The 20,647-nt window shown below is 43.8% G+C and overlaps 1 protein-coding gene across 1 annotated transcript in view; it reads left to right on the top strand.

Moving 5' to 3' along the window:
* The window catches only part of SPON1 (spondin 1), a 470,884-nt gene that overhangs the window by 355,642 nt on the left and 94,595 nt on the right, over positions 1 to 20,647 (top strand). Inside the window, exon 7 of the mRNA XM_015411716.1 lies at positions 20,274 to 20,338. Within this exon, the coding sequence (XP_015267202.1) occupies positions 20,274 to 20,338 (65 nt within the window). The remainder of the gene's footprint in view (positions 1 to 20,273; positions 20,339 to 20,647) is intronic.

Genomic DNA, 20,647 nt, shown 5'->3' with positions numbered 1-20,647 from the left:
TAGGAGGAGGAGGAGGAGGAGGAGGAGGAGGAGGAGGAGGAGGAGATTGGATTTATACCCCACCCTTCACTACCCAAAGGTGTCTCAGAGCGGCTTACAAACTCCTTTCCCTTCCCCTCCCCACAACAGACCCACCTGTGAGGAAGGTGGGGCTGAGGGAGCTCTTGACAGAAACTGCTCTTTTTTGAGAACAGCTCTTATCAGAACTACGGCTTGCCCAAGATCATCCAGCCAGGTGCAAGTGGAGGAGTGGGGAATCAAACCCGATTTTTCCAGATTAGAGTCTGCACACTTAACCACTACACCAAACTGGCTATCCAAGAGGGGGTTCTTAAGATGGGGGGGCATTTTTCAGTCTCACCACACTTCCCTAGAGGTGTTTACAAAATAAACATTTTATTCATTTACTGGATTTTTTAAAAAAAATGCAGTTTTCTTTTCTATCTTAAAACCAAAGGAAAATGGTGTTAGTCAAAGTAAGGAATAAGTGAGTAAGTTGCCCTAATACTAAACACATTAGAATAATCTTCTTCACAGCACTTTTAATGTGAATGAATTCATGCTGCAAAGATTTAGAAAATCAGTGGAACAGTGGAAGATTTTGCAGTGGAAGCTGTTTGCCTTTGGGAAAGAAATTTTGCTTTTGCAGGGCATAGAATATCAACAAGCTCACAGTGAATTGTATTATAGTGGCTGGATTTGGCGGGGGCGGGTTTTCTTAATATGCTCCCTTTTGGAAAAATATTTAATAGTCCAGATTGATCTTATTTAGTTCTTTATTGGGGAAGGCAATTGTTGTTCCATGGAGGTTTCTGTAGTTTAAATTTTTAAGCATGGGGTTTTTTTATGGTTTGGGGAACTGAAATAGTTGCAATTACCTGTGGAGAGCAGCTGATGGTGTTTAGAATATTTATGCTGTAAACGCTGGCTTGAAAATAACACTGTTAAGCTGATTTGTCACGAAAGCTTTGAAAGCTTGGAGAATGGCCACCTGCTCACAAAATGTAAAGCTGTAAAGCAGTCTTAATTAAAGTTGTTGGTGTTAAATGAGAAAATGTACCATTTGTTATATCTAGCCATCTTTGGTTGGGCTTCTCAATAATGGTGTTTATGCAAAACAGATAGCCAGTTTAGCGTAGTAGTTAAGTGCGCGGACTCTAATCTGGGAGAACTGGGTTTGATTCCCCACTCCTCCACTTGCAGCTGCTGGATGACCTTGGGTAAGCCATAGTTCTGACAAGGGCTATCTTTGAAAGGGCATTTCTCAAAAGAGCTCTCTCAGCCCCACCTATCTCACAGGGTGTCTGTTGTGGGGAGGGGAAGGGAAAGGTTTTTGTAAGCCACTCTGCATGAAGGGCGGGGTATAAATCCAATCTACTCCTCCTCCTCCTCCTCCAAAACTAGGGCTGTACACCTATACATACTCCAAGTTCCATTGACCTCATGGGACTTACTTCAGTATTAAACATGTATAGGCCATAGAGAAATACTTGCATACTGCCATTCCATGTGTGTGTTATATGCCGTCAAGCTGCTTCTGACTTACGGTCATCCAATGAATTAATGGCCTTCAGAATGCCCTATCATTAACACCCTTGCTCAGGTCTTGCAAACTGAAGGCCGTGGCTTCCTTGATTGAGTCAATCCATCTCATGCTGGGTCTTCTTCTTGGCCTGCTGCCTTCAACTTTTACTAGCATTACTGTCTTTCCCAGTGAATCCTGGCTTCTCATGATGTGACCAAAGTACAACAGCCTCAGTTTAGACATTTCAGCTTCTAGGGAGAATTCAGGCTTCACTGCCATTCCATACAACATGCAATTTGATCGTAATTATCTGTCTAGTGTGTGTATATGTATACATACACACAAACACACAGTTTTCAGTGCGATTCTAAGCAGAATTACACCATCCCTCCTCCGCTGATATAAGCACTTGCAATTTGTGATCAAATTATGATCAAATTATGATCTGAGAGAAGGACAAATATCTCTACTGTCTCGCAACTGACACAGTGTCTGTTTATTGAAGGTTGAGCAATGTAAAGTCATGGTTAAGAATAGAGCTCAAACAGGAGGACAGGCCAGTAGCCCACTGAGCCAGGCAAATTATGCCACACTGATATATTTGAGTGGACCTATGTGTTTACTGGCAATTTCATTAGCAGCAGCTAACTTTGTCAGCAGTGATTTGATGGATCTCATTAGCCTGTATATCAGGACACTTCATGGAACATGATGGGGACTGATTTTAGCTCCCTTTGGAATTGTAATATATTAGTTTAGAACTCTAGTTATTGTAGGTTATATAACTTACGTCTGACATATTTTGTAATTCATGTTCATTTTTATTGTCATACTATGGTATTCCCCATTACTATGTTTGGAAGTGAAAAGTGGACAGTGGAAAAAAGCTGAAAGGAAGAAAACATTCATTTGAAATGTGGTGTTAGAGGAGAGATTTACAGGTACCATAGACCACCAATAAGACAAATAAGTCAATCAATCAAGTTTATTACAGTCATAGACCAGTATAATAGAAGACAAGTAAATACAGTTAAGGGAGCAGTAAAATTCTAAAATACAATGGCATCTAAAATTATAAATAAGGATCTAAAAATTATGATCAAAGGTTAGGTTTAGGCCTATCTGAACTTTATCTCTTTCCTAGTTTGGTATGCCAACCAATCAAATTTGGCAACCATCCTAGTCAGCTTTTGATTATCTCCTGCCAGCATAATTGACAAAAGTGTCCTTCTGTTATGGCCTGGGAAGGAGTTAACTATCGGCTTGATCAAAACTTCCCTGATATTATGATATATAAGACAATAGAAAATTACATGTTCCAATGTTTCATCAGGTCCCATCCCACATATACAACTTTCCCTCAATGATCTAGTATATCTGGCCTCCATTAAGGCTGAGGGTAAGGCGTTGTATCTTAATAGGGTAAAAATTCTTCTATGATTGCTGATATCTAAATATTTGATGTAAGATCTCACAACTATCTTGTTAAGTGTACTTACATCAAATACAGGGCTCCTAATCCTACTCACGTCCATCTGTCGTTCAACGTCTAATATTCTTTGTTTTAGAACTGATCTAGCCTGATCATGTCCCAAAGACAGTATAAACTGTTTTGAAAAACCATAACAGACCAGTTTATCTTCTATCTTTTTCCGCCATAAAGGAACAAAGTTATCTTGCATCATAGTATGGGAGACAAATAAGTCTATAATGCTACAAAAAGTCGAACAGTAGGAAAAGAGGAAGACCCACCAAGAGATGGATTGACTTAATAAAGGAAGCCAAGGCCTTCAGTGTGCAAGACCTGAGCAAGGCTGTTAACAATAGGATGCTTTGTAAGTAATAAATGCATAGGGTTGCCATAAGTCAGAAGCAACTAGATGGTACATAATACACACACACACACACACAGTAATAGGTAAAAAGGATTCCTTTAAGCAGTGGAAAGCTAGTCAGAGTGAGGCTGATAAAACGGAACACAGGCTATGGCAAATAAAATGCAAGTCTGTAGTCAGGCAGGCAAAAAGGGAATATGAGGAGCATATAGCAAAAAACGTAAAGACCAACAATAAAACTTTCTTCAAATACATTAGAAACAGGAAACCAGCCAGGGAGGCAGTGGGGCCCTTGGACGACCAAGGGGTAAAAGGAGTATTGAAGGATGATAGGGAAATGGCTGAGAAGCTAAATGCATTTTTTGCCTCCGTCTTCACTGTGGAAGATGAGAAGTGCTTGCCCACTCCAGAACCACTGATTTCAGGAGGGGTGTTGGAAGACCTGAGTCAGATTGAGGTGATGAGAGAGGAGGTCCTAAAACTGATAGACAACTTAAAAACTGAAAAATCACCAGGCCCAGATGGCATACATCCGAGAGTTCTGAAAGAACTCAAATGTGAACTTGTAGATCTCCTGACAAAGATATGTAATCTTTCCTTAAAATCTGCCTCCATTCCTGAGGATTGGAAGGTAGCTAATGTCACTCCCATCTTTAAAAAGGGTTCCAGAGGAGATCCGGGAAATTACAGGCCAGTCAGTCTGACGTCGATACCGGGTAAATTGGTGGAAACCATTATTAAGGAAAGAATTAGTAGGCACATAGATGAACAAAACCTATTGAGGCAGACTCAGCACGGTTTCTGTAAGGGAAGATCTTGTCTCACTAACCTGTTAGTGTTCTTTGAGGGGGTGAACAAACATGTGGACAAGGGGGATCCAATAGATATTATTTACCTTGACTTCCAGAAAGCTTTTGATAAAGTTCCTCATCAAAGGCTCCTAAGTAAGCTCAAAAATCATGGGATAGAAGGACAAGTCCTTTTATGGATCAAAAACTGGCTAGTTCATAGAAAACAGAGAGTGAGTGTAGGTGGGCAATTTTCTCAGTGGAGGGTGGTAAGCAGTGGGGTACCGCAGGGATCAGTACTTGGTCCACTGCTTTTTAACTTGTTCATTAATGATTTGGAGATGGGAGTAAGCAGTGAAGTGGCTAAATTTGCGGATGATACAAAGTTGTTCAGGGTGGTGAAAACCAGTGAGGATTGTGAGGCACTCCAAAGGGATCTGTCAAAGTTGGGCGAGTGGGCGTCAACATGGCAAATGGGGTTCAATGTGGCCAAGTGCAAGGTGATGCACATTGGAGCCAAAAATCCTAAATATAAATACACGTTGATGGGGTCTGAACTGGCAGAGACTGATCAAGAGAGAGATCTTGGAGTTGTAGTAGATAACTCACTGAAAATGTCGAGACAGTGTGTGACTGCAATAAAGAAGGCCAATGCTATGCTGGGGATTATTAGGAAGGGTATTGAAAACAGATCAGCCAATATAATAATGCCCCTATATAAATCAATGGTGAGACCTCATTTGGAATACTGTGTGCAATTCTGGTCACAACACCTTAAAAAGGATATTATAGCTTTGGAAAAAGTGCAGAAAAGGGCAACTCAAATGATAAAAGGGTTGGAACACTTTCCCTATGAGGAAAGGTTAAAGCACTTAGGGCTCTTTAGCTTGGAGAAACGACACCTGAGGGGTTAGGGCTCTTTAGCTTGGAGAAAAGACGACTGAGGGGTGACATGATCGAGGTTTATAAGATTATGCATGGGAAAGAGCAGGTAGAGAAAGAGGTACTTTTCTCCCTTTCTCACAATACAAGAACTCGTGGGCACTCCATGAAATTGCTGAGCGGTCGGGTTAGAACGGATAAGAGAAAGTGCTTCTTCACCCAAAGAGTGATTAACACATGGAATTCACTGCCACAGGAAGTGGTGGTGGCTACAAGCATGGACGGCTTCAAAAGGGAATTAGATAGGCATATGGAGCACAGGTCCATCAGTGGCTATTAGCCCTGCTTGGGGGGGTCAACAGTGGGATGGCTTCTAATGTCCTGGCCTCACTGGTGGACCTCCTGATGGCACTGGTATTTCTGGCCACTGTGTGATACAGAGTGTTGGACTGGATGGGCCTTTGGCCTGATCCAACATTGGCGTCTCTTATGTTCTTATGTTCTTATGCTAGTACATCTATTACTATTAGTCACCCATGGCCACCATCTGCAGATATCTAAATCTGCGGATCAGGGCCACACGGGGGCTTAAGAGATTTTTCTGCACACTTGGGGCACTTCCCAGGAGTACATGAAAATCTGAAAATTAAAAAAAATACACAGGGGGGCTTTAAATTCCCCGAAAAGTAAAGGAAGTTCTCTGCACTTGCACAGAGAACACTCTTTCTTTACCTGTGTAGTGGAGTCTGGGAGCTGTGGCGAGCTGTTCGGGAGCTGCTCAGAGCCCTGCCATGGCGGCAGCAGACACCAAGAACTGCTCCAGGCCCTGTCATGGCAGTGGACAGCAGGAGCCGTTCAGGGTCCTGCTGCAGTGGTGGACACTGGGAGTAACTCTGGGCCCTGCCACTGTGGCAGAAGCTGGGAGTCGCTCTGGGCCCTGCTGCAGCAGGCACTGGGAGGCGTTCCAAGCTCAGAGCAGCTTCCAGACACTGCCACTGCTGGGCTTCAAGCAAGTGGTTAGGCTGGGCAGGACTCATGAATGCGGGGAGATGGGATCCCTCCCCCCAAGTTTCGCGGGGCTCCCAATTGTAATGCTATGAATACAATCATTGCTGTTGTGTTTTTTGTCAGTTACATAAAGGTACATCATTTTGCTCATCAAATTTCTTTTTCCCCCCTTGCTGAATGGGTGGAGGAAATCTGCACCTGCCAAATCTACTTTAGCTCCATAAGTATTAACGGCTCTGAATCTTTCCCCCTGGTTCGCCTTTCATTAACCTGGACACAGTGCATTAGTATTCCAGGGCTGCAATCTGACACGAGTGTTTAGGTGGGATTTATTTTCCCAGGAAGTATGCGTAGGATCCAACGGCACAGATATTTTTCAAACAGCTGCTTTTTGCCATGGCAGTTGCAGTTTGCAGACTGACTGGCACACTGATTCAGTGGTGATTTAGGCGATCCCTAAACCATTACTAGTCCATGTGGATTAACAGTTTTCACACACATGGCAAAGCATCCACTTGTAGGGACGCCAGCCTCCAAGTGGGACTTGGCGATCTCCTGAATTACAACTGATCTCCAGATGACAGAGATCAGTTCTTCCGGGGGGGGGGGGGGGGATAGCTGCTTTGGTTGGTAGACTTTATGCCATTATACCACATTGAGGTCCCTCCCCTTCCCAAACTCTCAGAAGTTTCCCAACCGGGGCTTGGTAGCCCTAACCACTTGTTCTAAACAGTGGCAGCAGCACTTAAAATCTCATGCCAGTTAATGCCTCTTCTGTTAGGACCTCTTATTTAGGACAGAGAAGCTATTTGAATCCTTTAACATATCCTGGCCTGCCTTGAGTTTTTACTATTTTTGTTTCCCTCTTGGGACATTCAGTTGTACTTGCCAAGCAGGCATTAGCACTCTGTTTACAATGTCCTCACACCTTTGATAAAAGCGAGAAATTCACAAGGAGCTTTGGTATCTTTGATGCGACAAAAAAGTAGTTTATGTAGTGTCTGACAGATAAAAAATTGATTCTTTATTTGGAGGGAAAAGAAATGCAAAGACATGTATATTTAGAATGATTGCGTTGCAGAGGGAGTAATTCAGTCTCCGTATACATCACTGTATAAATATTGATTTCAGCACAAGCATATCTATAATCTTCATTTATGATGAAGGGTGGTTTTCTCAAGTACCACCATTTCCCAAATGTCAAGATATAGGAGCATCTTCATTCTGCCTCAGAAAATCACTGTCATATAAATGAAGTTGTTTGGAAAGTAAAATTGGCAAAATTCACTCTATGTAAACTCTCCGATAGAAATGGATTTGAAGTTGTTTACCTTACAGGAGCTTGGAATTGGACCTATGTCGTATGTATAAGGGAAAAACTGGCAATCAACAGAACTTAAACAGAAGGCCTAATGTCAGTTTGTGAGGCTTCAGATGGATTTTCAAGTGGAAGGAGAAATCATACTATCCCACATAAAATACTCCCTACATATGCAAAATTCAAGCATCCCAAGAAAAATGCTAATGTAGATTTTGTTTCCTGATGCTAGCTCATACACATATGGAGAAGCATTTAGACATTTGATCTTCCAGCTGCAATCTGAAAGGTATAATATATGGGGGAATCACTAAAGGCAAGGATTGGAAGGAACCTCAACATCACATAGTTAGACTTCAGGCAGCTTTAATGATCAAGGCATGGGAACGAGCTTCCGGTTTATGGCGACACGCAGGCAGACACATCTCCCGGACATCCCGGGGATGTAAACTGCACACCAGCGTGTGGGAGGGAGTCCGACGGGTCGCAACCCCCCCCCCCCGGAGCCTTGGTAAAAGGCTCCCAGGCAGGGGGCTTTTGAGGGGCGATCTCTTCGATGGCCGAATGCCAGAGAATTGAGGCACCCCCCCGCCCCGAAGGTCCTGCCACTGAGTGACCGCATGGTATGAGTGCTGCTGACCGGGACAAGCATTGGAGACCAGGCGAAATAAATGATGATGAGCGAGGCCAAATGGCCAACAACGAACTGTGAGTTGGGTTGAAGCGAGCATGAAGATATAAAAAGAAGCTGCCCCCCCAAAGAGTGACAGAAAAGCGAGCGGGGGAGGGGTCCCTCCCAAATGCATAGACGGAACACAGAAGGAAAGAGGGGGGAGCGGAAAAATAAGCGACTAAAACTGTTTTAAGACACTTACCAGAGCGCAGAAAAGTATTCGGGTGAATATCAGAGACTTTAGCAACTTTTTTGAAAAGTAAACAAATGCAAAAAGATGGTGGGGAAGAAATCGGAGAAAGAGAAGCTGTTGAAATCGAAACCAGGGGGCAGTCCTCGAACGGATGAGGTCACTGAGCTCTCAAAACTCTTGGCTGACTCCCTGCACCCCCTGCTGGACGAGATCACTGGCATTAAACAACAACTGTCAATAATTGGGCAGAGTGTAACAGCGCAGCAGATGCAACTGACTCAATCCTTAAAAGCAACAGAACAAATGGGAGAGAAGGTGAATGAAATGGACATCACTACTAAAAAAGTTAAGAAAAAGGTGCAAAAGCTGGAAATGAAGCAAGCTACGGAAGAGTCAAAGCTTTTACAGCTACAAATGGATAAAGCAAATTTGGTCCTACGGTTTCAAGGGGTCCCGGAAATTAAAGGAGAGAATCTGAAGCAACAGTTGAGTGAAGCAATAGCCCCAATGACAGATTCAACAGTGGAATACCTTTGCAGCGAGATGGATGTGGTCCACAGGTCCTATTCATCATACATCAAGGAAAATAATCTGCCTGGGGAAATAGTGGTCAGATTCTCTAAGAGACATGTGAGAGATGCTATTTTGAAAGCAACTTCGGGAACACCCTTGAAAATTGGGGGCAATAATATCAGGATTTTAAAAGACATTCCATTTGACGTAAGACAGAAGATAAAGAACTATAAAGAATTAATCCTTTTCTTACAAACAAATAGAATCAGTTACAGGTGGGTAATCCCAGCAGCCAGTTACAGGTGGTTAACCCCAGAAGGCATCATTTTCAAGCTGAACGATAAAAAAGAAAAGATTGACTCTGTTTTTAATTTCTGCGGACACAGCTAGGGGAATGTGAATTTCTGTGGACACAGCTTGGGGAACCAGAAGAGGGCAAAGGGGAGGAAAAAGAAAGCAAATCTGATGGCGAGTTGGGCTCGGGGTCTTCGGACGAGGACTCACCCTCTGAAAAGGGGGCAGCTGCCCCCAAAAGCTCATATAAACTGAGGATTAGAAAAGATAAGAATAAATAAGGGCTGAAGGACTCTGATTTGTGCCTGAAAAAAATGTTGAAATAACTTGGGGATGCTCTGGGAATTTCTTTAAACAGTTAAAGGGATGGTTAAATGATAATTCATCTAGCATAACCATCTAAGTTCATTGTATTATTAGTAGCTTTTTGAAAATAGCATGGTGTTAAGCTGATATATTGATCTCCTACTCTTGGGTTTTTAGTTAGTTGTGGGTCTTTTTTCTTTTTTCCCTAGATGTAGTTCCCTTTCCCATATTTTCCGTTGTAGTTTTATAGTCTGAAAAAAAATCAATAAAAACCTTAAGACCTAATACCATCTCTGGAGGCTCAGCTTGAAGGGACCACCACATACTGGCAGGTGAGCAGGGGAGGGGACCAATTGCCCTGGGATGGGAATCTGCACCTGCCTTTCCTGTTCCCCTGAGATCAAGGCAGCTCTTAAACAAGTGATTCATGTTTATTCAGCTCATAACAACACAAGACAAAAATGCATAGAACCAGACTGACTTATATACGATTTGAAGTGGTGTAAACCACACCCAACAAACAGATAATGACCAATAGAAATACCAGGCTTGGAACCAATGAGAGTGGTTCCCGCCTAAAACATAGGCTTCACTGATTGGTTAGTTCTTCAATCCAAACACTGCAGTTTGTTAATAGAAATGTTTAAGCTAACCAACTTTATTGCCTTAAGACATAACACCGTCTTTGGAGGCTCAGCTTGAAGGGACCACCACATACTGGCAGGTGAGCAGGGGAGGGGACCAATTGCCCTGGGATGGGATTCTGCATTTGCCTTTCCTGTTCTCCTTTCGTGAGCCCAGTAATAATGGTTCCTATATCCAAGGCCATTGGTGTGTGTGTGTGTGTGTATGTGTGTGTGTGTGTGTGTGTGTGTTCATAGGTCCCAAAGCAGGGCCTCCTGGCACCACGCCCCATCTCAGAGACACACTGTCATACTACCCAGCTGACACACATACACACCCCGAATTGCACTGTTAATGTCAAGATATCTATCTGACCATAGAAAAGGTACCTATATCAGTGAGTCACATATTCTATTATTAGTGTGTAAGCAGCTGCAGAAGTGATTGTCACATTGTTATTCCTGTAAATAATATATTGTACATATTAACACTAACATGACAATGCTAACTAGTTTTTTATGTGTCCGTTGGGACTAGAAAAACAAAAAATGGTTATACACCTCAGCAGTTTGGGACATTAGTATTTTGCATTGTGTGCGAGTGAGGAATTTTTCATTTGATCCAACACAAGATTCTTTGAGGCAAATTGAGTACTACCACACATTCAGTCCAGTTGTAGGAATGACTACAATGAATGTGGCATATAAACGTATAGAAGCAGGTTCTCACCAGACGAGGATAAAATGTCATATCATTATTGATTTAATACAGTGACTTTTTAATTCTAATTTGCCCCAGCTGGGAACTTGTTGGGCCCCTCGCCTGTCTTAATGAAAACAGCATATTAGTTCTTCATTAAAAATTAATTATTTCAAGCTGCTGTCTCCAGCTGTAGCTGAAAGTCCTGAACCAAGGAGGAGCTGGAAAAGTTTCACGGGCTATCAGCGCTGCAGATATTTCCCTTCCTCTTAGTGAAGAGGGGGAGAGGAAAGTAATGACAATAGCAAAAACGGCCTGTGAAAATTGATTTCCCTAAACTGGGGCATATGTGGATTAGAGCTTGCCTGAGGTATCAGAATCATTTCTGTCAAGCAGAGGATGGTAAGATTATCACTAACCTGAAAGGACAGCTCAGTTGGAGCTGCCAATTACACATAATGTATGGTGTGGGCTTTGAGTTTAATTGGAGAATAAGGTTTTTTTTTTTTTTTTTTTGTGGCTGCAGAAATCATGGGAGTGAGTTGTGAACTTCATATTCCCTTAAACAATTTACCAGGAAAGGATCCTGAGGGAAATAGGGAGAAAGGAGGGGGGGGAGTATTAAGAAACATTTGATAGATGTTTTCTGTGCACCGGAGCCTTGTTAAAGCAGGCTCCTGGTTTAGTTTGAGGTTTATTACACTACATATAATTTCAAAATTGCTGATACAGGGATTCGTATAAGCTACAGGAAAAAAACACCACACTTCTATTCACTCCTCAGCCTTGCACAGGTATGATATATTCTTCTCATTTCTTTTATGAAATTGAGGCGGGTGGTGAAGAATGGGGATAAAATCGCTCTCTATTGTTATATTTAAGAGAAGCTGCAATATGTCTACTATTGATTATGTTTTCATAACAATGGTCCCTTGCAAATAAAAAGTATCTTTCATGCTGTTTCTAGCTGTGCTGGCAAAAATAATAATATTGGCACATGTCTGATTGCTACTGCAAATCCCTGAAACTAAACTAACTCTCTCTCTCTCTCTCTCTCTCTCTCTCTCTCTCTCTCTCTCCCTCTCTCTCACACACACACACACACACACACACACACACACTTGAGATATGCTAAAGCAGCTTTATTGTCTGCCATCTGGCACAGTCCTGCTTTCTCATTGCATCGGGCAACAGAGTACAGAGAAGTTCTGTTTGAAGGCCTTATCTCTCCCAGTCTGCTCCCTTAAGCCCAACCACCACACCTCTCCATGTATTGAATATTATGGCCAGAGCTTGTACTACAAAAAAAGGCCCTCCTACACTTTAAGTGGAGGAGGGCCACCCTGAAGTGAATATTCTAGAAACATTCTCTGTCAGAATCTCCCAGGTGGGTGCCCAGGAAGGTGAGGAGAACTATCTCCAAACACTGACCAAGCAGGATTTCACCTTTGGGGTCGAAGCCAGCAATTTATTATCGGAAGGCACTGACAGATTTTTCCTGTGTTCTCCCCTCATCAGTCCTCTTCTTTTTTTCGCATATAGACTAATAATTATGATGGTCAGGAGGAAGCAGTGGAAAGGATGAAGGGGATGACCCACCTGTTCTGCTTCTTCTATGTATGGAAGAAGGCGAGGGTAATTTCATCTCCGCCCCCTCCCCATTGCAGGTCCTGAAATAGGTCCTGTAAATAGGGTTGCTGTCATGATTCTCTCCTCTCCCAGACCAGTCCAGGATTGGGAAAGGAAACGGATCATTGACTAAGACAAGGAATTTTACAGAAAAACCAGGGAGAGGTAGTCTCTCTCAGGATTTACAGACACAGCCACCAGAACCTTCACTATAGTCCCCTTCCAGCCCAAGAGAAGGTTCAAACTCTTGACTGGCTTTTAGGACTTAATCCAAGAATATTCTTAGCAATCAAGGTAGCACCACTTTGGCAAAGCAGGTCAGGCACAGGATTTAAGCTTAGAGTCAATGTACATCACACAGACACAGGATAACAGAATATAGTTTATTTAGCAGAAGTTGCCATCAGACCATAGGAGATTAGAAAAATAAGAAAGGCTATGCAACAGTTTGCCTAACTATACAATAGAGTATATTTACCAACATTCAGGAGGGTCAGTAGTCCAAGACAGTCCATTTGAATGAATTCCACTAAGTCTCATCTCGGTCTAGCGTCCCTGCCATGTGCCCCAACAATCCTTTGTTCTCTCCCAGAGAGCACACAACAGAGATGCAGCATTTCAGGGTACATTCAGAGGTAAGCCAAAAAGTGAGCTCCACTCTCTGTGCTAGTCAATTTAACCCCCAATCTCATTAGAATTAGCTGTGGCCACCAGCCAATCCCATGAAATAGGTACTTTCCAAATTTGGTGTTTGTCATGGCAACAGGGTGGGGAAAGGTGGGGTTTCATAGACCTCCATGTGGTACGTGACTCCTGGCAGCTAGGCCTAACTAGGCTCCAGTAGGTCTGCCAGAAGTGTGAAACATGTGTGTTTATATGACAGGGCAATTGAGCAAATGGTCAGGCATAGGAGCTAGAACACCAGGGGGTGAGGCAATTACATTCCAAGAGGGGAAACATGGAACCTTATAGCATCAACAGAGATACAGAAGGTTAAAAGAATTACACAAGGGATACATGAAGGCTATAGGAATCAATATTTCTAAATATTTCTATACACCCTCCCCCTTAAGATGAAAATTGGGGGGGTGGGATACCTCGATTTTCATCTACTTGATAACAGTAATTATGACACAGGTCAGCAGACACAGAAAACATCATTACATAGTGAATACCAAACAAGCACAGCACAACACAATACAACTCATGAAGGGTTCATCTTCCCTCCAGGCATAGCTTAAAACATTTCAAGGTTACAGAAAAAAAACACAGGTTAGATCAATCAGTCAAGGTCTTGGTCATGGGACATCCTAGATAAAGAATCAGCAATAATATTCTGAGACCCCCTAATATGAGAAATAGAAAAATCATAATCCTGCAACGCTAAACTCCATCTCAACAATTTCTGGTTGGAGTTCTTCACACGGTCCAGCCAGACCAGAGGAGAGTGGTCTGTTTGCAGGTGGAACTTGACACCCCATAAGTATGGTCTGAGCTTAGTCAAAGCCCACACAATGGCGAAACACTCTTTTTCAACAACAGACCAGCGCCTCTCCCTGGGCACAAACTTTTTACTTAAGAACACTACAGGGTGTAACTCCCCATCAGCACCCTTCTGACAGAGAACAGCGCCAACCCCATTCTGAGAGGCATCGGTCTGTACAATGTAATCCTGGGCAGGGTCAGGAGCTAACAGCACAGGAGAGTTGACGAGACCTTGTTTCAAGGCATCAAAGGCATTTTGACACTCCTCCGTCCACACCACTTTAACAGGTTGTTTTTTCTTGCACAGGTCAGTTAGGGGACTGGAGAGAGCACTGAAATGGGCACAGAATCTTCTGTAATATCCAGCCAATCCTAAGAAGGCTTGGACCTCCTTTTTTGTTGTGGGTACAGGCCAGTCTAAAATGCTCTGCACCTTAGCCTCTAGAGGCTTAATGGCCCCACACCCCACTCGGTGCCCTAGGTACTGAACCTCAGCAAGGCCAAACTGGCACTTCTGTACCTTTATGGTGAGGCCAGCATCCTTAATTCTAGTCAACACCTGGCGTAAGTGGGACATGTGGTCAGACCAAGACTCACTAAAAATAGCCAGGTCATCTAGATAGGCCATGGCAAAGTCAGACAAGCCTGACAGCAAGATATTAACAAGTCTTGTGAAGGTCGCTGGGGCGGAGCGAAGCCCAAAGGGCATGGCAACAAATTGATACAGCCCAAGGTGTGTAATAAAGGCAGACTTCACACTGGCGTCCTCATCTAGACCAACCTGCCAGTAACCTTTATTAAAATCCAGCACAGTTATGTATTTGGCACGGCCCAACCTCTCAATCATATCATCTATGCGAGGCATAGGGTAGGAATCTGCCACGGAAACTGCGTTAAGACGCCTGTAATCCACACAAAATCTCACTCCCCCATCCTTCTTTGGTACCAAGACAACAGGGGAAGCCCAAGGGGACTTCGAAGGGACAATAACACCAAGATCCAACATTTCCTGAATCTCCTTGGCAATTTCTTGCCCATGTTTTGCACTAACCCTGTAGGGGTGAGAACTGATTGGTGGTACATCCCCAGTTTTGATAGAGTGCGTGATCAAATGTGTCTTGCCAGGCACACTGGTAAAGAGCTCTTTGAACTCCTGCAACACCTCATGCAACTGCTCAGCCTGGTCAGGGGTACAGGCAGGATCCAGCACTACTTGGTCAAGGCCTCCCTCCTGTTTGCATTCCTCCAGCAAATCTAAGGGTTGCTCGGGTACATCACCCTTTAGATGGTAAGCCAACACATTAGGCGCCCTTTCAAAAAACTTTTTCAAGCTGTTTACATGATATAGCTTAGGATGAGAATGCTCAGCTTCACATTCTACCAGATAGTGTACAGCACTCTGTTTTTCCACAACTTTACCAGGACCGAACCATTTTGCAACCAGCTTGTGACTCCTCACCGGTCTAAGCATCAGGACCTGGTCACCAGGGAAAAATTCCCGGGGCACAGCAGTTCTATCATAGAATCGCTTTTGCGTCTGCTGGGCCTTGACAAGGTGCTTTCTGGCTGTATTCCACACACCGTGCAACGACTCTCTCAGCTTTTGGAAGTACTCCATTACCGAGACAGGCCGCAGATCCGAAATACCTTCCCATTGCTGTTTAAGCATACGTAGAGGGGTGTTCAGAGTCCTGCCAAAAACCAATTCATTTGGGCTGAATTGCAGTGACTCCTGAAATGTGTCATTATAGGCAGCCACTAAGTAACAAAGATGTTGCTCCCAGTCTTTATGATAGTCAGATGCGTACTTGCGGAGCATCTGACCAATAGTTTTGTTCATCCTTTCAGTCCGGCCATTTTCCCAATGACAGTATGGGATGGACAACTGGTGCGGAGGTGGGGGGCGTGGCCGAACTCATCGGGGGGAAACCCATATGGTTTCCCCCCCGACGAGCTCAGCCATGCCCCCAACGTCAGCAACGTGGCTGCATCACCTCTGGTGACGCAGCTTCGAGGGTGGGGTTCCCCCCGGGGCCCAATTCCGCCGCGGTGGAAATTGGGCCTCCGAAGTGGGGGATTCCCCGCCCCCCGGGCCCATTTGGCAACCCTACCTGTAAACCAAGGAATAAACTGTCCTGGGGTTGGAAAGGATTGCAGTGGAAGATGAATGTAGAAAGTATCCACCATCTGTGCTTCTGTAAAGCACTGGGTCCATCTTTGCTTCTGTAAATCACTGGATCCATTTCTCAAACACTAGTAATATTTAACATTACATTTGACCTCTGAAGACATTTTTACAGAAAAGTTGTATGTGGAATTCTCAAATGTGGGGATTTGTGGTATCCTGTTCTGACAAGCCACATGGTACTTCTGCTGATGCACTGTTAGGCTGTATGTGTTGCCAACTCCGGCTTCAGAAATTCTTGGAGACTTGAGGGTGGAGCCTCAAATCTGGTGGAGAGTGGGATTTAGAGAGGGCAGGTTATAATGCCACACAGTCCACCTTCCAAAGCTGCCATTTTCTCCAGGAGAAGTGGAATAAAAGTTTCAAATAAACCATGAATAAATAAATGATTTATGTAGTCTAGAGATCAGTTGGGATTCCAGGAGATCTCCAGCCCCCACTTGGAGGTTGGCAACTCTATGTGTAACAACTTACATTCTGGACATTTTTGTAAAATTCATTACAAAACGTACTCCTTTGCACACCTCTGGTTGTGTGTTATAGCACTGACAAGGAAGCTGAGGATGCTTCTAGGCAGGCAGGGCAGCCATTCCCACAGACTTGGACCCTTTCTGAGAATTTGTTTTCATAAATTTCCTTCAAGGAGGTAGGCATAGCAGAAATGGATAGCAGAAATTATGGGCCTAGCAATACCGGTAAAACCAGAAATCTTCCTTTTAAATATTATTCCTGATGTAAGGGGTAAAGAAGAGAAAACATTGCTATTGTATTGTATAACTGCCGCCAGAATATGTTATGCCAAATATTGGAAAAGTGAGAAAATTCCAGACAAATTAGAAGTAATTCAAAAATGGTTTGATGTCGCTGAGATGGATAAATTATCAAATATACTAAAAGGGAAAGATGAGGAAATCTATAACAAGAAATGGAAAAGATTACTTGAATGGAAATGTAACTAAGTGACTAGGATGATATTAGGAAATTTTAAAGAGGAATACTCATGGCTGTATGCCCGTCTTTGTAAATACTACTGATAGTTTATTTGTTATATCATGTTACGTTGGGTGTGGGTGATTGGGGAAAATGAATAAAAACATTTATAAAAAATAAAAAAAAGGAGGTAGGCATAGCCATACATGGGAACACAGGGATCTGTGTGAATTGCTGAGGTAAATATTCTGTTAACTGCTTTCCACCCAAGGTTTTAAGAGGCCACTGGGCTAGTTGATCTGCAACTGAAAAATTTGTTGTTCAGGAAAGTGCACATTGTTTATATAACCTGTGTTGTTGGTATACACTTGCTAGTTTTCTTCCATTCCCGAAGCATTACCAGAGCGCCTCTAGGTTCCCCTCCCCATCCATTTTGATGCAGCCCTGTAGCTACGGATTTTAGGGGGAAGGGGGCCTTGGGGGGGGAACAGCTCCAGGGCAAGGGGGGGTCTGCTTGGCATGCACCCACACAGCCCCCACTAGAGCCTTCCTCTGAGGGGAGCAAGAATCCCAATGTTAATAGACACTAAAAGGTCTAGGAAAGCTGCCGTGTTTCCAAAAAAAAAAAAGGAGAGCCGGGATCAAGTTTCCTCCCTCCTTCCCTGAGCCTGGCGCAGAAAATCCAACAGGAGGACCTAACTGCGGCAATCCGACCAATGTGTGTGTGATTCAGTCAACCACCGGTTGCTGCTGGGTCCTAAAGAGACTCAGCTCATCACAGATGAGCTCAAACAGGAAGATGCTGGCTCAGATCGATCAGGGGGTGAGGGGGCCGGAGGGAGGGAGGGGGAGCTGAAGATCTGGGGAGGGGCCCGCAAAAACAGCAGGGGGGTGGGCCCCATGGGCCCCATGTTAGCTACGGGCCTGTTTGATGGCACCATTTTTCACAGACCAGTAGGGTAATAACTGTGGCAAACATCTGTGGTACTCTGCCACTCTCATATGCTGTATATAAAGATGTGAAGGCCCAGAAAAAAAAACCTGGGGAAAATATTTTTCCCTCATTCCCTCCCCCCACTTTTGAGGGGGGGGGAACCCCCATTTTTATGATGGAAATATTGGGAAATGAAAGGTTGGAATACAAAATATCTTCTCTTTTAGAATGAGTAAAATTATTCTTAAGGCAAAACCCCCCTCAAAATGTATAGCATGAAAATGTCTGAGGACTTCTTCAATTTCAGCGGAAGGGCGAGATAAAAGTCGAACAAACAAACAAACAAATAAATAAAAATTTTACTCCTGGAAAAATCAGGAAATTTTAGGAAGTACTGAAAAAACTCCTTATTCCATATGTTCAGTGTAAAAAAATATCTGAGGATTTTCTGAACATTTCCAGTGGAGCACTGGGGGGGGGGGGCTTTTATATTGTAGACATATACGGCATTTTCAATTTTTTTACTTAAATGCTAATAATTTTGGCTACATTTAATATGCTATAGTGTATTTAATTACAATACATCAAAGGCTCCCCACCTATTGTGATTCTATAAAACAGTTTTTGTCCAAATAATGCATATTCTTTTGTTTTCTTCCTTCAACTTCTATTTTTTCATACACTCCAAAAGGCAAAAATTAAATATATGTGTGCTAAGCTTGCATAGGGTACATTAGTTTGCAACTTTTTCTCAAGCACTGCATGTACCTATAAGTAAAATTGTATATACTAACTATATGCATTTAATGTTGTTCAATCTGTAAAAAAAATTGCTTTGATAGGAAAGTAAATGTATATATTTCAGTTTTTCTCAAAATTAACAGAAAGTTTAAATCTCTAGCGCTGTAGACTCTGTGTTTCCTTTTCTGGTATGGTATTTGCAGCTCAAAGGCTAACCTTTTAATGAGATCATGTGGGCATGAAAAAAATTATGACACAGTTGGTGGTCAATAGCGTTGCCAGATTCCCCTGTCCCACAGGGGTTTCCCAATTTGGGGGGCTCCTTCCCACCCCCAGCCAACTGGCCAGTGGGGGGAAGCCCCACTCCCAAGACCGACCACCCAGCAACCCCCTACTACAAGATTTAAGGGGCCATCCAGCTGGCCCTTTAAAGTTTGCAGAGGGAGGAAGAGGGGTGGCCGCACATGCCCGCACCCCCCAACTCATCCCAACAGCATTTAAAGAGACGTGGTCTGAAAGAGGCAGGGCTGCACACCGAAATTTGTTGGCAGCTCAGGGCTTGCAGGGCAGCTGCGAGGGGTACCTGCTCTTTTAAAGCAGGGGCCTCCCGTGCCTGCCCTACAAGTAGCGAGATCGCAACTTGCAAGCCAAGCGTAAGCAACTCCTGCTTCAAAAAAGTGGGAGCAACTCGCACTTGCCCTGCAAGCAGTGCTCTTGTGGCTTGCAGGGCAGGCACGAGCGGCACCCACTCTTTTGAAGTGGTAGCTGCTCGCACTTGCCCTGCAAGTGGGGATCTCATGGCTCACAAAGCAGGCATGAGTGGTGCCCGCTTGTACCTGCCCTGTAGACAGAGAAGGCTTACAGGGCAGGCATAGGCAGTCCCTGCTTTCTCCCAACCATTCAAAGGGAAAGTTCCCTTTAAATGGTTGGAGGGAAGCGGGGATGCGCACATGGTGCTGTATCCCTGGCATGATGACGGCACTCCATGTGATGTAGGGCTGCCAAATCCCCCCGGGGGTGGAAATCCCCCTGCCCCAGAGGTCCGTTCCCCAACGCCGGGGATTTGGGCCCCGAGGGGAACCCCGTCCCAGCGTGCACGTCACAGGGAAGTGACATTATGACGCCGGGCACGCTGGGGGCGGGGCCACGGCCATACAAGGGAAAACTCCGAGAGCCGGGCTGGAGTCCCCCGCCGGCAAGGTAGGTAACATTTGGCAACCCTAATGTGATGTCATCACGTTGGGGTGGCCTGTCCCCCTCCTGGCACGCCCTCCCAAATCCCACCACTGTAAGGAAAATACAACCTGGCAACCCTAGTGGTCAATGTAACATTTGGTGAGTTGAACCCATAAGCAGAAACCAGCAGAAAAGCTGAATTCTGCTCATGGTGATTGTCCTTAGAAAAGTTCTGTGGGAAACTAGTTTCAGCCTAATATTTTTATGTCTATGTGCCAATCACTTAATCAATTCAAAAAGTCACCCTGCAAGTATCAAACACTGTCAGTACCATCCCTCTGTTTCTCACAAAGGAGGAAATACACTACCTGAATAGGAAAAGGAATGAAATATATCTGCCTTCTCAGGAATTATGAAGAGCAATTTAAATTCAAGTGCCTTTTCCGCTGGTTACAAATCACTGCAGAGTGTTATTCACTATAATGCTGTCCAAACATCATTTTATTTATTGATGTTTATTGCTTCTCTTTTGCAGAGTGATGAGGTTTTGACTGTCATCAAAGCAAAAGCACAATGGCCCGCCTGGCAACCACTAAACGTGTAAGTAGGCAGGAAATTAAACCTCCCAAAAGACTTTCTACTCACTGTCCTCTGACAGAATGCTTTAAACATCTTTCCTCCCACCAAAATATTTCTCTCTTTCAAGGAACAGCAGTAAAGTCCTGTTGATCAATGAATTTCTTTTCTTCTTCTTTTTTTTAAAATATGTTTTATTTAATCACTCTAACAGTATTGAGGATGTGGTGGTTTGGGGGACATTTATGTTAGGGTTGCATACTATTTTACCAGCAGCTTGCAGTGTGGACCACAGGCCTCCATCACTGTGCACTGCTGAAATGGGACATAGCA

The sequence above is a fragment of the Gekko japonicus genome, unplaced genomic scaffold (genome assembly GCF_001447785.1).
Source record: "Gekko japonicus isolate JY-2015 unplaced genomic scaffold, Gekko_japonicus_V1.1 scaffold156, whole genome shotgun sequence".
Classification (NCBI taxonomy): Eukaryota; Metazoa; Chordata; class Lepidosauria; order Squamata; family Gekkonidae; genus Gekko; species Gekko japonicus.
This window is presented reverse-complemented; position numbering and strand designations above follow the sequence as displayed.